This window comes from Trachemys scripta, chromosome 3, assembly GCF_013100865.1.
Source record: "Trachemys scripta elegans isolate TJP31775 chromosome 3, CAS_Tse_1.0, whole genome shotgun sequence".
Lineage (NCBI taxonomy): Eukaryota > Metazoa > Chordata > Testudines > Emydidae > Trachemys > Trachemys scripta.
Window position 1 is genome coordinate 66,468,111 of NC_048300.1, and position 16,002 is coordinate 66,484,112.

At 39.1% G+C, this 16,002-nt stretch overlaps 1 protein-coding gene across 2 annotated transcripts in view; it reads right to left on the bottom strand.

Annotated features, from left to right (window-relative positions):
* Positions 1-671: 671 nt before the first annotated feature.
* CNST (consortin, connexin sorting protein) overlaps positions 672-16,002 on the bottom strand; it is a 96,181-nt gene continuing 80,850 nt past the window's right edge. For both annotated transcript variants that reach the window (XM_034764981.1, XM_034764983.1), the window contains exons 12-13: positions 8,929-9,064; positions 672-2,168 (exon numbers count right to left, since the gene is read on the bottom strand). In XM_034764981.1, coding sequence (XP_034620872.1) covers positions 1,963-2,168; positions 8,929-9,064 — 342 coding nt within the window. In that variant the 3' untranslated portion in view covers positions 672-1,962. The remainder of the gene's footprint in view (positions 2,169-8,928; positions 9,065-16,002) is intronic.

The window sequence follows — 16,002 nt, forward strand, 5'->3', positions numbered from 1 at the left end:
CAAAAGCCTGCTCCTTTCCATTGAAGTCAACGGGAAATTTGTCATTGACTTTGATGAGCACAGGATCAAATCCCAAGTGCCTAAATCACATTTGAAAATGGGATTTAGGTATTTTTGACAATGTTACCTGTGGAATCCTACTGAATGGGTTCTCCAAGACTCTTGTATCTCTGAACAGTATCCCCTTTTGGCCCTTCTGAAGGTGTGTAAAGCACCTAAGGATCTGGCCCTGAGTTCAGATATTTTCTCCTGACTGGTACATATGATACAGTGCAACACTAGGGGGTCTTCCATAAAACACAGTGGAAACATCTAAAACATGGGAATTTAAAATGTTATTTTTTTTTAATTATGTTGCAAGCCCTCATTGCAGAATTATCTTTTTAAATGTAAATTATCACAATTCTGCCTTCCCAAGTCTGCACACAGAAGGAGACTAAAAATTAATATGGAGAGGTATGAATTGCGCTGTTCATCTCCCTCATGTGTTCAAAATGAACCCTAATGGACAAAAATATCACAATTTTAAACTATTTCACTGGTGATGGTTTTAGTGGAAACTTTCAGCTCATATGTTTATATACTGTGGTTTGGGTGATGAATTAATATGAAGGGATCTCCCATATAAATAATACTGCAAGTTTTAAAAATGAAAATATCTATATATTCTCAAAATATTTTTGGTTATTTGTTTTTTCCCCTCAACATGGGATCTGGACAGGAAAAGAAGAGAAAAATCTAGGAGGAGTAGATCTCCATGAAAAAAGAGTGATAGGAATATATGAGGGAGCTGAAAGATCTCAGGGTGAAATAAAATGTCACAGAGATGGAGAGGATTTTCCCCTGAGAACAAGACTTGGTGTAATAGAGTCAATTTTATTCAAAATGACTCAGTAAAGCTCAGAGGTGGAAATTTGGAAAAGTTTGGCTCTGAACTTTCCAGCTGGTCTTGGCTATATGCCAGGTTGAACAAAACCTCAGGACATTTTGCACTTATAAATAACAACACCAGACAGTTCTATACCATTCTCGATCTGTAGATTTTAAAGCATTTTACAGAGGAGGACAAAGATAATTATCTCCATTTTACAGAGGGGGAAACCGAGGCAGAGAAGTCACTGCAAGCAAGTAGTAAAGCTAGAAAGAGAACCCAAGTATCCTGACTCCTAGTCCCATTCCCTTTCATTGGCCCAAGCGGCTTTACTATTATTAGTAAGAAAAAATTCCTACACTTAGTATTGTGTGCTGGGAGTGAATTTTCTTTTTAAAATATCCCACAAATTTCCAACACTGTCCACCCAATTTTGGGAATAAAATTCCAGAGAATTTGGCAAATCTGCCTTCAGATTTAACCCACTCATGACAACTGTCACACACAAAGACATAAGGCCAATCCATTTAACTAACTTAGTATGAGGGCACTGCAAATGCCAATGCATTCTCCTCACTCCACCCATAATTAAACAGCTCACCAGGACATTTAAAATGAAAAGATACATTAAGACTTAAAAAAAAATAAGGAAACATTTTCATAAAACACAGACTTATTGCATGATAGCTGGAGGCAACCCTTTTGTGCAAACAGCTGTAAATCAAAATTGTCCTTTCATTAAGATTGCAAAGATTGCTTAGAATGTGTGGCAATGGGAGACTGTGTAGAGGCTAATCAGTTTTCTATATTCTTCACTTCCCAAGATGTTGAATGGCTGTTCGCTTGGTTTCAGAAGGTGAAGGCAATGACATTTTGCTTATTATTCTCCCGCTCCAAACTTGATTTCTCCCCACCTGATTACTAGAGTAGACAGTTCTTCTCAACTGGTATCTAAAGGTTAGGTTTATGCCATCAGCTGTACCTCACCTGAAGGTGGCACATATTACAGAAAACTTGAAATCACCATTTTTTTTTTAACCTCTCTGGTAATCATTGGTAAGCTGTCAGTGTGTTGTCCCTGCTCATTTCAACTATGTGAAGGCTACCCAGTGTTTAAGTTCCTCCACACCCTGCAATATCTGGGTATAGTAAAAGTCCATGTTGGCTGCAAAGTCAGTACATACAGGGGATTCCATGTCACCAAAGGTGCAGTACAGGGCAGTTCCTCCAACACTAAGGAAAACAGTTGCTATGCACAACAGGATCAGCAAAATACAGGAGCCGCCACCAACTTCATCTGTAAATATAAAATACATGACATACAGTGGATAAAATAAAAGACTACACATAAACTTTGTACTTATTGAGATTAGCCATATGAAATCTCGGGAGAAATTTGAGATTTGTCTAACTGGAGGATTGGGGAGTATGGCAGGTACTGTGGCTGTGCGTGTCAAAGTGACAAAAAATTACTACAAATTATAGTACATTCAAAAAACAAACAAAAAAACCCGTGTGTGTGTTTCTGTACCAATATGACAACCCATCATTAGTCATATGACCGTAATTCTGTAACACCTGTTCTCCTTTTCCTGTCCTCTTCTTGAGTCTTTTCATATTTAGACCATGACCCTACAAACACTCACACACCTGTTTAGTTCTACTACCATACAATTTTACTGCCTTTTTCCCGGAAAATTTTTCGGACACATTTCAAATGAAAAATTTCAAATAAAAAGTTTCTGTTCAAAATTTTTCACAGGGAGAAAAATGGCCAGCTCTAGATTATAAACATTTTGGGGGAGAGAATGTGTCTTTTCATTTGTATGCAACAAGCACCTGAAAGGGTTCAGGTTTAACAACAACACTGCTCTCGAGTAGCTGGCAGATTCAAGAATAAAGGATATCCCAGTATTGGTAGCTACAAGAATTCCCCTTCAGTTCAAGCAGTAGAGATCTTTTAGCTCTAGTCTGAAAAGTTTGCCACTTGGGGCTTGTCTACACAGGAAAGTTTTACCAGTTTATATTGGTGTAGTTAAACTGATATAGTTATACAAGTATAAATCCCCAGGTAGACACACTTATTCTAATATAAAAGTGGCTTTTTTTTTTTTTTTTTTTTGGTTTAGCTTAAATCCCTTCCCAAGTGACATAAGCTAAACCAAAAAAAAGGCCCTCTTATACTGGAATAAGAGTGTCCCCACCAATGTAACAGCAGTATAACTATATTGGTTTAAAAATCACACATTATTTTAGACAGGATTAATTATCCTGTGTAAAGATGCCCTCAGTGATGACAACAGAAACATAAATCAAGAATCTTTATCTGCAGTCTTTCCTTTATCCCTTCAATTACCTTGTACCCCAGGAATGCTCTAAGCTCTGCAACTAATAGCTATAAAATAATACTTTGCTAAATTCTCAGAGAAAAACCTCTATTTTTGGCTATTTATGCTGTAAATGGTACAATCAAGAATTTCAGACATTTGAATTGCTTGTTCAATTGTAAATTATTATTTTTTTACAAAAACGCTTCACTTTTTAAAAAACCTCTCACTGCCCCTCCTGCATAAAGATAATGAAAATAACCAAAGTCTGTTTCCATTTTGAACCCCTTTGCTCCATTTGGCAATATAAACTAGCCCTTTTGTTGTTTGGATTGTAAACTCTTCTGGGCAGGGACTATGTCTTACTATAAGTTTCCACAGTGCCTAGTAAAATGGTGCACTAATCCTGGCATAGGTGCTATTGTACTAAATGTTAGAATAAATGTTAGACATTTCCGCCTTTCTCTAGCTGTTTTCTAGCCAAGATCTAAATGTTGATAGTTGGCTTTTATCTAACAGCATTAGAAACCAGATTAGATTATAAATGTGAAGGCTGAAACATGGCTAGGAAGCATTTTTAAATATTAAGAAATGGCATAGCCACGCAACTCCCACTGACTTAAGTGGAGTTGCAGAGGCTCAACACCTCTCTCACTATTAGGTCGTTAGATCGTTGTGGCTATAGAGAGAAGAGGGGGGAAAAAATCACATAAGAATAAGTGGAGCTATAGACATATTTCCCCTTGCTGTTTTATCAGGTATATATTGTAACCAACCAGACAGTTTTTAAGGTTTGGGATCTTGGGTACAATATAAACATGCTACCGAGGAGGAGTTACAGAAATTTTCTCAGTGATTTCTCTGGATTAAAGGCAATTACTTGAGGCAAAATGTTTCAGTGGATCCCATGTCAACTGTGGATATTGGGCCAGGAAAATTTGACTCTTGGAGAAAAAGGATTATGCTTGTATCTTAAAATATACATTTTACAGACCTAGAATAGTTCCACTGCCATGCAAGATCTTATTTACAATATTATTCTTATGGATGCTACTTGCACTCTGTTTTGGCTAACCAAAGCAACAAGAATGAAATGACTTAGCTACAGCTATTGTATGCGATATCAGAAGACAAAGCTTACCGTTTGCTGTAAATCCACTCTAAACAGTTTATAATACAAGGCCAAATTCTACTTAGTAACTCCAATGTTCTGTACCGATGTCTGGAGTTGCCCCTGAATCACAGAGCAGAATTTGACCTCTAGAACTCAGATTGTACTGATTCAGAAATAGTACAGAATTACCTAAAAGATACATACAAACTAACAACTATTCAAAAATATTTACAATAAGAATTATTTAGTGAAAAGTACACGTCTGACCAAAAAAAAACCCCTCTGGGCACAGAAAAAGTTCCTACCCTAGCCACTGGAAGGAAGGAATCGAGGTAGCTGGAGCTACATGGACCTGTTATAACCTAAGCTCTGTACTTTTGGTGTTGCAAGAGAGCACTTGTGTGGCCTCAAAGAGATCTGCGTTCCAGAAGTTTCTGCAGCTGCGGGGGACAAACATCCCTACAAGTGGGGAGTATGCAAAGGATACCCTGAAAATGATTATCATTAATGATTTATACAGCACCATAAGGGTACATGGCACTTTTCAGATATTTAAGCCAGTCTCTGTCCCCCAAAGTTTACAGCCTATCTTAGAACACAGTGAGAAGGTGAAAATTAGAGGGAAAAGAAAAGAAAAGTTACAATGTAAGATGATGAGATTGCTGATTTAGTGAATAATGTTAGCTTTTTAAAAAAATATTACAGTGTTTTTAGTTATCACCATAAAAATGGATCACAACTATAAGATAATATTTACTGACTAAGGGATTCCACTGGGCACTGGGAACATAACTCCCAGCAATAAAGGTAGACCTGGGCAGGAAATGGGTTTTCCCATTCCATAAGCATTTGAGATTTTGAAAATTTTCCTATTTCACATCAGGACAAAACCAAAACCTATCAAAGTTGTTTGATGAAAGAGAGAGAGTGAGAGAGAGCTAGCTGCATCTTTCACATCCCACCAGGCTACTGGCTATTCTGGGGTGGGTCTCTCTCAATCTATCCTGTTAGAGCTGCTCCAGTTGGTATACAAAAATAGTTTTATTGGGCCAGAGAGAGACTGATGTTGTAGCCCAGCAGTTAGGACACCCACCTGGGATGTGGGGACCCAGGCTCAATTCCCTGCTTTAAATCAGACAGATCAGAGATTTGAGCCTGGCATCCCACAACCCAGGTGAGTGCCATAAACCAGTGGGTTACTGGCTGTTTTGTGATGGGAATCTCTCTTGTTTGAACTAGAAATTTCATCCTGTACCTGAGAAACCATTTCCCAATTCATCTTTTGTTGAAACTGGTATGTTCTCATGAAAAACTTCAGATTCAATGATCTGGCTTTTCTGATGAAAAAAATGTTTCATCACAAAATTCCAAACCAGTTCTAATAAAAGGTGACTTTACAAGGAGAAAGAAATTCTCTGTTTTTGGAGGACTTAGAGTTTGTTAGCAAACCAGAAGTTATAACCTTACACGCAGGACAACTAAAACACAGCATAGGTACCACCTGGAAAAAAGGGGCCACAGTCATTCTCAGTGTTCATAGATTTGAAGGCCATATGGGATCTTTATGATCACCTCATCTAAACTCCTGTGTAAAACTAGCCATTGAACTGCACAAAGCAGTTCCTGCATCAAGCCCATAACTTCTGGTTGAGTTAGAGCATATTTTTAAGAGAGACATCTAATTTTGATTTAAAAACTTCAGAGAATCTACCACATCCCTAAGTAAATTGCTCCAGTGGTTAATTCCATTGTTTGCAATGGATTTATAGCAGAGATGAATTTGGCCCAATGAATGTTACAATATTTTGATCCATGCTTCAACTCATTTTACCTAGGTGTTTAAAAATCTCTGGATGCCAGAATTGTAATAGGGTAATGCACTGATAAATTCCCATGGCAAGTTAAAAATACATTGTGGGAGAAACTTTATCCCAGCACTTTCTTGGTAGATGGAAAATTTTAATGTTAGTACAACAGTGGGAGCCACAAGATCTAATATGCTGAAAGTGACCCTTTTTAAATATTTCTAATTATTTGTATGGTAGGTTACAAAACACTGCCTTGCTCCAAAATCTGTTGAAGTCACTGCCTAGTTAATTTCCTTTGCTAATAAAATATTCAACACTATGTGGCAATTCCGCCAAGAGAATATCCCTTACAGTCTCATAATCACTTATATCAATTTAAAATCTAGTGTTATGCCTCTACTCCCAACAGAGTGGGTTTTCTTCTTCCCTCCGCACTCCCAATATAGTGTTTTCCAAACTATCTACACAAGAGAAGATACTAAGGGGAGAAGAATTCAAATAGTCTAGTTAAGAGAAGAATTAAGAGATGATGTATCTTCAAGGGAACAACAGGAATAAACGAAGGTAATTATTATGCCTGTTATTCTATAGCCCCTGGCCTTCCATAGTCTATTGGTTTTTGGTCCCTCCTATGGTTTATGGTGAAAATCAAATAAATTGACAAGTAAATCTGAATTATTCTCAGCTCCCTTTCCCATTATGCCTACAGACAATCAAAGCTTTTGTGTGTGTAGAGTGGCATCTTTTCAGACATGTAGTGGCCAGCATCTGACTTCTCGAAGCCTCAAGCATTGGGAGCTCCTAAAGGAAGAGGAGCCACTCCCTGCACTCATTCCTGACCGTGGTGCCAAACAGTCCTGAAGAACTGGGAGATGGATCCTTCCACTACTGGACTCAACCCCTGCACTCCCTCATCCTTCAACCTGACCACAGGGCCTTGAAGAAACTTCTGCAAAGAAGAGAAACAGCCCCAATCATGGTGTACACTCAAAGAGGCTGAGAAATGGGACCTCGCAATACCAAACCTCACCCTCACTAACTCAGAAAGGAGCTGCAAACTTCCTCTTCCAGACCACAAAGGACCAATCACTTTCACTTGTAGGGAGAAGCCAGGACACCTGCAATACTTGGGAGGAGGAGCCAAGATACCGGACACCTCCACCCAGCACAGGAAAAGGAGCAGACACAAGTTCCCTGAATCCCCAGAATCCTTGTGCCCTGCCCCTGTCAGAGGAAGAGGAGCCAGGACTGGTTCCCTCTAGGAACCACAACACAATCTGTCATTCAGCCCTGAAAAAGACAAACCATGAGTTCCTGCCCCATCAGTAAATATTTTAAATACAAATATAAATTCTACTGTTTTTTGGTTAGATGATTTTGGCAAGTCTCAGATGACAATAAGACAAGGAGGAGCAATGGCCTCAAAATAAGAAAAGTTTTGGCTAGATACAGTAACAGCGAAAGATCTTTTTGGGCCCCCATCCTGCTAAAGTGTGGGGTGACTCAAAGGGTACGTCTTCACTACCCGCCGGATTAGTGGGTAACAATCGATCTATCGGGGATCGATTTATCCTGTCTCATCTAGACGCGATAAATCGATCCCCGAACGCGCTCCCCATTGACTCCGGAACTCCACCAGGGCGAGAGGCGGAAGCGGAGTCAACGGGGGAGCCGCGGCCATCCATCCCGCACCATGAGGATGGGAGGTAAGTCGATCTAAGATACGTCGACTTCAGCTATGCTATTCTCGTAGCTGAAGTTGCGTATCTTAGGCTAGGTCTACACTGGGGGGGGGGGGAATCGATTTAAGATACGCAAATTCAGCTACTCAAATAGCGTAGCTGAATTCGACATATCCTATTTGACTTACCCCGCTGTGAGGACGGCGGCAAATTGACCGCCGCGGCTCCCCCGTCAACGGCGCTTACTCCTCCTGACGAAGAGTCGATTCAGGGATCGATTTATCCATCTAGATGAGACGCGATAAATCGATCCCCGAGAGATCGATTTCTACCGCCGATCCGGGCAGGTAGTGTAGACTAGCCCTTAGATCGATCCACCCCCCCCCCACCCCTCCCCAGTGTAGACCAGCCCTTATTGCTGCCACGATTGTGATAAGGTGCTGTGACGACAGTGATGGACTGTAGTAAAACTCATTCCAGTAATGACAGCAAAGTAAGGATTTCCCCAGTTAGTTAACCATCAGTAAACAGGGATGCATTAAACATAATTTAAACCAAATTTCAACTGCAAACATATTGACACCCGTGTTAGTAATTATAAAACAAGATTAAAGCCTCAAGCCTTCCAATCCCATAGTCCTACAACTGTGGTTTCTGAGCAGGCCTGGTTATCCTGGAGGGTAAGCTATGCAAGGGAAAACAAACATGCAGGTTTTTTGCATTGCTTTTTTGACATGCTGGTTAGATTAATGAGCAAAAACCTACTTCTTCCACTTTTAAGTATTAGAAATTAAATGAAGGGAAATCCAGATAGGAGAAAGCTGTCAGCCTCAGCCAAAGCTGGGAGCTCTGGTTTACAACAAAAATGTATTTAAAGTTTCCCTTTGTTCTGGTTAACTAACTCGTTGCACAAAAGCCTTTGCATATTTCTAGAATAACTTTTAGTACAGTCCATTGCTACTATCACTGCAAGGAGAATAGCTAGCAAGCCAGTACAGGGCAGACAATAGCAATAATTGGTTTAAATCAGACTATTTCCTGCTTTTTTTCTTATTTAACAAATGAAAGCACAGATATGGTTTGTAATTGTATACTATGAAAACACAAATTAACATAAGCAAGCTACCTTGATCCAAGGTGTCTTCCATTTCTTGGAATCTCACTCTTCTCTTTGGATTTCTCTGCTGGATTTGAGCAAGCGTCTTTCCTTCACTGTCATCTCTCTTCTTTAGGATGGACACCAGTCCCTCTGCTGGGGCAACCTATGAGAGTTTATAAGAATCATTTGGCACAGAGTGACAAAACAGACTGTGTTAGAAATCCAGACACGAAAGCCACTCAGTAATGGCTGTAAGGGAAGAAGCGAATGAAAAACAGCAGAGAAACAGTTTCCCCTTGTTTATTTTCTTGTAATGCTGCTGCATTTGTGAAATTATTTCTTCACAAGTACATCTTGAAATAGATAGGATAACTGCAGTGCTAAATTGCAGTATCATTCCTTTTCCTGCTGCGTAAGAGGAGAAAACTTCTCTTCAATTGTTCTCTCTGTTAAGTATCCACAGATCTATTCTCTTGGATCTTGTATCATGTTGTAGTTTCTATTAGTTCCTATGTAGCCTAAGGCCTTAAATTCATGATGAATGGGGGCAGTGATGAATATGGGTCTTCAATACTTTCAGCGAACAATAAATTTACTTCCTTTTTCTAAAGGTCAGTAACCCTGCATAGACCATCACAAACCACTCTTGGAAATTACATTGCTTGATTCATTGCCCAACATCGTGACTCTAAGGCACCACACCTGGCTCCCGTGGGAGGCAACAGACTAGTCTGGGGGCACAATGTACAACAGAGGAACAGCAGGGGGAGGGAAAGCTGCATGACATCCACTTCTAGTTTCTCACTGTAACAAGCTCTCTGGGTAAAACAGCAGGCAGCAATTCAAAGGTCCCTGCTCTACTGGCATCCCCATAACGCAGCTGGCCCTGGGAACATTCACATAAAACAGTGCTCTGGGCAGCAGGTCACTACCCAAAGTTTTTCCATTCTCTTCCTGCAGCTATCAGGTCAGCTGCAAGAACACATATTGTCTACCCCCACACAGCCAACAAAGGATGTCGCTCCTACCCCAAGCAGCATGTAACTTTTTGGTGAGAGCAGAAATGGAGAGGGGAAGCAGGTAGGAAGGGAGTAGCAAAAACCAAGGGGGGGGAGGGGAGAGAATGAAAATTAAAATATACTTGGAGGGTTAAAAAGAGTATAAAGACGACTTCATAGAGAAAACAGAGAGCTAAAAGGAGAGACAGTAGCAAATGAATTAGGAGATGGCATGATGAGACACAGAGAGGTGCTGGAGCACCCAGCTACTGACAGAGTGGTGGGCATGGAAGGTCTCTATCCAAAAACGTTGTGAACCTAGGTCTTATTGCCTATATTTAATTCCAGAGACTTTAGCGCCCCCACCCCACTTGGTTGAAGAACCCATTTTTCTCAGCTTGCAAAAGCTCTGTTCCCTTGTGTCTGTCTAGTGATGGATGTGAAGTTGGCTCCCAAAGTTCAATAAACTTCTTTCAAGAGGCAGGCTGCTTTTCTTCCCTTCCTGTGGGCTTTGCATCCCCTCGTATGATTTCTATGTAAATGAGCCTTCCATAGTTTCTGATTCCGTCAGGTTTAATTTTCACAGGAGACAGGTAGCTAGCTATGACATCCCCTCCTGTCCGGGCAGTCTGTATCAATGAGTATCCATGATTCCTCATCTAGTGCTCGTACATACATTTCACAATGATAATAATCACTGGTGTGTCATCTGAGTTCTACTGAGGTAAAAGGAGACTGGCTAGCATCTCTAAATAGGGGTGTTTGTAAACTTTTTAAAGTTTTAGCTTTCAGCCACCTCAACAACAAAACCTTCCCAATAGCAAGAGCAGATCTGAGATCCAGTTTTTAGCAGTGGGGTTCCCTATATATTCAATTTTTATGTTGTTTTCTATGCTGTATGATTGCCCTTGCAAATAAGTTAGTAAATGCTGTAATCAGATTTCTGTTTGACTGCAACATATTTTAGGATATGTCCTCCCAATTAAACAATACAACAGGGAATGTCTATCACTTATTCATAGATTATAAGGCCAGAAGGGACAAGGACCTCTACGGTCATCTAGTCTGACCTCCTGCATACCTCAGGCCATAGAACTTCCCTGAATTAATTCTTGCTATAAGTCCAATAGCTGTGGTTGAACAAGAGCATCTTTTAGAAAAACATCCAATCTTAATTTAAAAAGTGTCAATGATGGTGAATCCACCACAACCCTTAGTGAATTGTTACAATAGTTAATTACACTCACTGTTAAAAATTAGCACCTTATTTCCAATTTGAATTTGTCTAGCTTCAACTTCCAGCCATTGGACCTTGTTATACCAGACTGAGGAGCCCGTTATAATTTTTTTATTACCCATATATGTACTTATAGACTGTAATCAAGTCACCCCTTCACCTTCTTTTTATTAAACTGAATAGATTGAGTGCCTTGAGTTTATCATCATTAAAAACATTTTTTTCAATCCTTTAATCACTCTTGTGGCTCTTCTCTGAACCCTCTCCAATTTATCAATGTCTTTCTTGAACTGTGGACACAAGAACTGGACACAATATCCCAGTAATCGCAGCACCAGAGCCAAATACAGATTACATAATTGCCATACTCCTACTGGAGATTCCCCTATTTATACATCCAAGGATCACATTAGCCCTTTTAGCTACAGCAGAACATTGTGAGTTCACCATAACCCTAAGCCTTCTTTCAGAGTCACTGCTTCCCAAGATAGAATCTGCCATCCAGTATGACCAGCATTCTTTGTTCCGAGATGTAGGACCTCACATTTTCCCAAATGTTGGTGCTGATCTCATTAGATGGGCACACAGAAGAACATTTCATAGGCACACCCTGGAGCACAGGAAAACTAATGTCTTATTCTAACAGAAACCAGATAGATGGTACAACTGTCATTCAGCATTGGATGTTCGGGCTGCAGCACCTGGTGAGTGTTGAACAGACATGGTATCAAAATGTTTGAGAAAGAATCTGAGACAGCATAATAGAAAATAATTGAAAATACTGTTCCTTCAAAAAACAAAAAGCAAGCAATTTTCTTTTATATACCAAACAAACAAAATTATTTGTGCATACTAAGGAGCAGAAGAGACTAGGCAGAGAGACCCCAACAGAAAAAGTTGGGCTTCTCAGCTTAAAACAAGAATTTTGCAGAATAAAGATATCAAATATGCATTCACTGGTTAATGCAGTGACCAAGCAATTTTTGTTTGGCAAGATTAGATAATGTCATGAGTTTTTCATAGAAGGCATATTCAAGGTAAGTAAATGGACAGAGGCTGACCACAGTATCTGATATATTTGTGGCAGAGAGCCAGATCTTGCGTGCAAGATACTGAACACTCAGGGTATCAGGCTCTTAATGTTCAAGTGGCAATGATTTTCATAATGTTAGCATGATACAATCCCATTGAACAACAGTGATGTAAGAAATGGTACAGGACAATTCGTTGGACATGGTGCTTATTCACAGGCCACATTCCTGGTCTAAAGATAGAATCCATGAGACCAAATAAAGTTTCTGGAATTTGATTTCTTCATAATGAATTTGAAATGTCTAGAAAAAATAATGGCCAATGACGAACTAAAATGGAGATTCAATACAACTTTCTGAAGGAATTCCAGACAAGTATGTAGGTCCACTTTTACCCTGTGTATAAAATCATGTAAGTGAGGAAAAGTCAGAGCATATCAGTGATGCTCACGTGGTGATGTGGAGTTATCCACTTCTACTGGCTTCACCTGGATCCATCCAACCTCCAGAATGGAGCCGAGTATATACAGAGATTCCCATTAATACACAAGAGGCTAAGTTATCTAAATATAGGGAAGCTATTTAGGGCCATGGCTTTTTAGAAAAATTAGAATTTATTGATAAAATGTGTTTATCTTTAGTTCTACTCATATTTTTGTAGAGACCAAATATTAAGCCCTAAATAATAAGCTGTTTCAATACTAAAGTAACATGACCATTTACAACCAAAGTAGACAATAGTATTTACAATAAAAAGAATTCATATATATAATTGCAGTAACACAACTGACTACTTCTGGTTAAACAGTAACATATTAAGAGGGTAAAAGGGTACTTACTCTGGGCAGTTAGAGGCAGAAACCTACCTCCGCCTTCCAAATAATTATTTTTCAAAACAGAAGCGCCAAAGAATGCAGGCTTTAACTGGCTTCTTAAAATTTTAGTGTTACTACAACTAGAGATGTTCTTTAGTAAGAGTACAGTGTGGTGTATCGAAGACTGTGTTGGAATTGCAAGTAATCACGTTAAGAGTGTGAGAGTAGGGAGTAGGAGGGCGGCTGTTTCCTGCTCCTGCTTGCACCCTAGGGTGTTCTGTAGCAAAGCACAGGAGACAGTCCTAAAAAGAGAGCTTAAAGCAAAGCAGGGTGAGTTGTGCCTTGCTTCCTTAGGGAGCAAGCTGTATTCTCTCTCTGTTTTGGGGTTCTTGCATGAACTAGGAAAAGAAAAAAGGAAAAGTTTCAAAGTAAGAGTAGCTAGATGGCACAGGAAACTGTTGTATGAGTAGTAATGTAAATGCATATATGAAAATTTGCTTTCTGTGTTACAGTCATCACTATCTGATAAACATGACCACAATTACACAAAAAGAAAAGATTTTCCATAAAATGGTATTCAACTGAGTTTTAGGCAAGAGCGTTTAAAAAGTTAGTTTAAAATATTGTAAGAGGATGCAACTATAACAGTGTTCACATTTGCTGGATGTACATTTGAGACATCTCTATAAACCCAACACCAAAATGGTACGGGCAGTAGCACACATTCCCTGTGATCCAGGTGTTGATAGTAACAGTCAACTGTTTAAACATTGCAACTGAGTTTTCAGGCTCATAGGCTACTAGTTTACTGACAGACTATGCTTTAGCAAACTTCTAGGATACATAAAGAACATAACTTCTTTCATAAATTAAAACACAGAAGCAATAGACAACATGACTGTGTGAGAATATTCACACTGAATCAAACTAAAATAAGATTTAAGCGCTAGTGTCTGTTCACAAAGCCCTTCTTTAAAACACCTACTGTATTTTCCTATTACACCTGTACCCTGATATAATGCGACCCAATATAATACAAATTTGGATATAAAGCGGTAAGCAGTGCTCCGGAGGGGTAGGGCTGCGTGCTCTGGTTGAAAGCAAGTTCGATATAACACGGTTTCACCTATAACGCAGTAAAATTTTTTGGCTTCCAAAGACAGCGTTATATCGGGGTAGAGGTGTACTACAAATCCTTTTTGGCAAGAACACCAACTATTTAAAATTGGTGCAGATACAACAATGATGAACAGTACAAAAAAAAATCTATAAATAAAACTGAAGTTGTACGTATACATTATGCATAAAACAGAAGTGCGCACAACAACGGTCCCCTATTGCAGAAGGGATAGTCACTATATTTTAGCAAAATATTTTAAGTTTTCCATGCTGCCCTTTGGCTACTGAATTTCAATTGAGTTAGAAGGTGTGCCTCAATTTTTCCTCCACAAATGTTTCTATTTATAGCCTTCATTTATTGGCAGTTATGTCCACGATGGAAATTAACAGGACTTAAAAACAGAAAATGTATTTAGACATGCCCATTTCTCTCCTGACATCATCTTTACTTAACAAGAAAAACATCTATCCCCCCCATTAAGTTTGAATGAAATGTTACTAATACTTTTATACCTACTCTGTAAATTAGAAGGAGTTAGTAAAAACAGATTTGTTACTCTGAAAATTAGCAGGAGTTAGCTGCATACATTTATGTTACAGATAAGGAGGGTGCGTTAGATATATATGAAATCAGATTTGCCACTGAACCAAATATACCTTTCATCTACTAATGAGGGACAAGACCCAACATATTTATAATTGTCAGTCTCAATTTCACAGAATATGTGGATTCAAAACTCAACATTCCAGGCTACTTTTATGGTTTTGGCCTGCTGCAATACTCACTGTAATCTAATCAAATTAGCAGAGGATATGACAACATCCTGGCACTCTACAGAAATGATGCAAATAGCACAAACACAGAAAACGAGTGGTCTGTTTCACAATTTCTGCTTCCTAAATAACCTCACAATTCAGAGCTACATATTGCACAAATGCATATTCTAATCAGACAGAGCAGAGACAGAGAAAGATCAAGTCACTCCAAAGAGCTGTGTTTAAAAGTAGAGGTTAATGGCATAACCCAGTAGGCACTGCACCAATAATGTCATTTCATATTTTCAATGACTTAACTAGTAAAAGATAATGATTAAGCTTGGCTCTCTCAGCTACTGGCAATATTTTATAACCATTAGCTAGTCAAACAATTGTTGCAGAGACAAACTAAGTACAAAAAAGGTGCATTTGTACACACTTCAGAAGCATGCAGTTTAAAAACCACATTAAAATATAGTTGAAAGGATAACATTAAACTCTGATGCACATTTCCTTTTGATACTCAAAGTAAACCCCACACCCTGATTGGTACTTAGGGGCTTAAACTATTATTTTTAATGAAACAGGAACAATCAACAAAGCACATTAAAACCCAGCAAACATAGCGAGAAAAAAAAGAGTCTAAATTGGTTATATACTAGATGAATGTTATTTGACCCAGCTGAACTAAAAGTAATTGTCTAAAATCAGCTCATCATAATAATTTACCAGCCCAGGCACAAAAACTACTCTCAGTTCCTTACCATGATAAAATGAAGGGTGGGCAGAAAATGATAGTTTACTTATCTGTCTGGGGGGGAAGAATTTGCTTTCGGAAACTAGAATGTTTGACACCTGAATGTGTTGCTATAATTGTATTGCTTGTGATAAAGAGGATCAATGGCTCCTGTTGAACTGCATAAGGAGCAGTTTAGCAGTGTGTTGTTAACTGGTTCAGGTTGTACCTGAGTGAAGGAAGTCTTGCTACTCTGAGTTTCACTCATTGCCCTGCCTGCCTATTGTTATATGGACTGAGTTTCAGATTTTAGTTCTAATATATAAAGGACTAAGGCTAGGTCTACACTGGGGGGGTGGGGAGGGGGACAGTGTTGACCTAGCCTTAGTCCTATATATATTAGAACTAA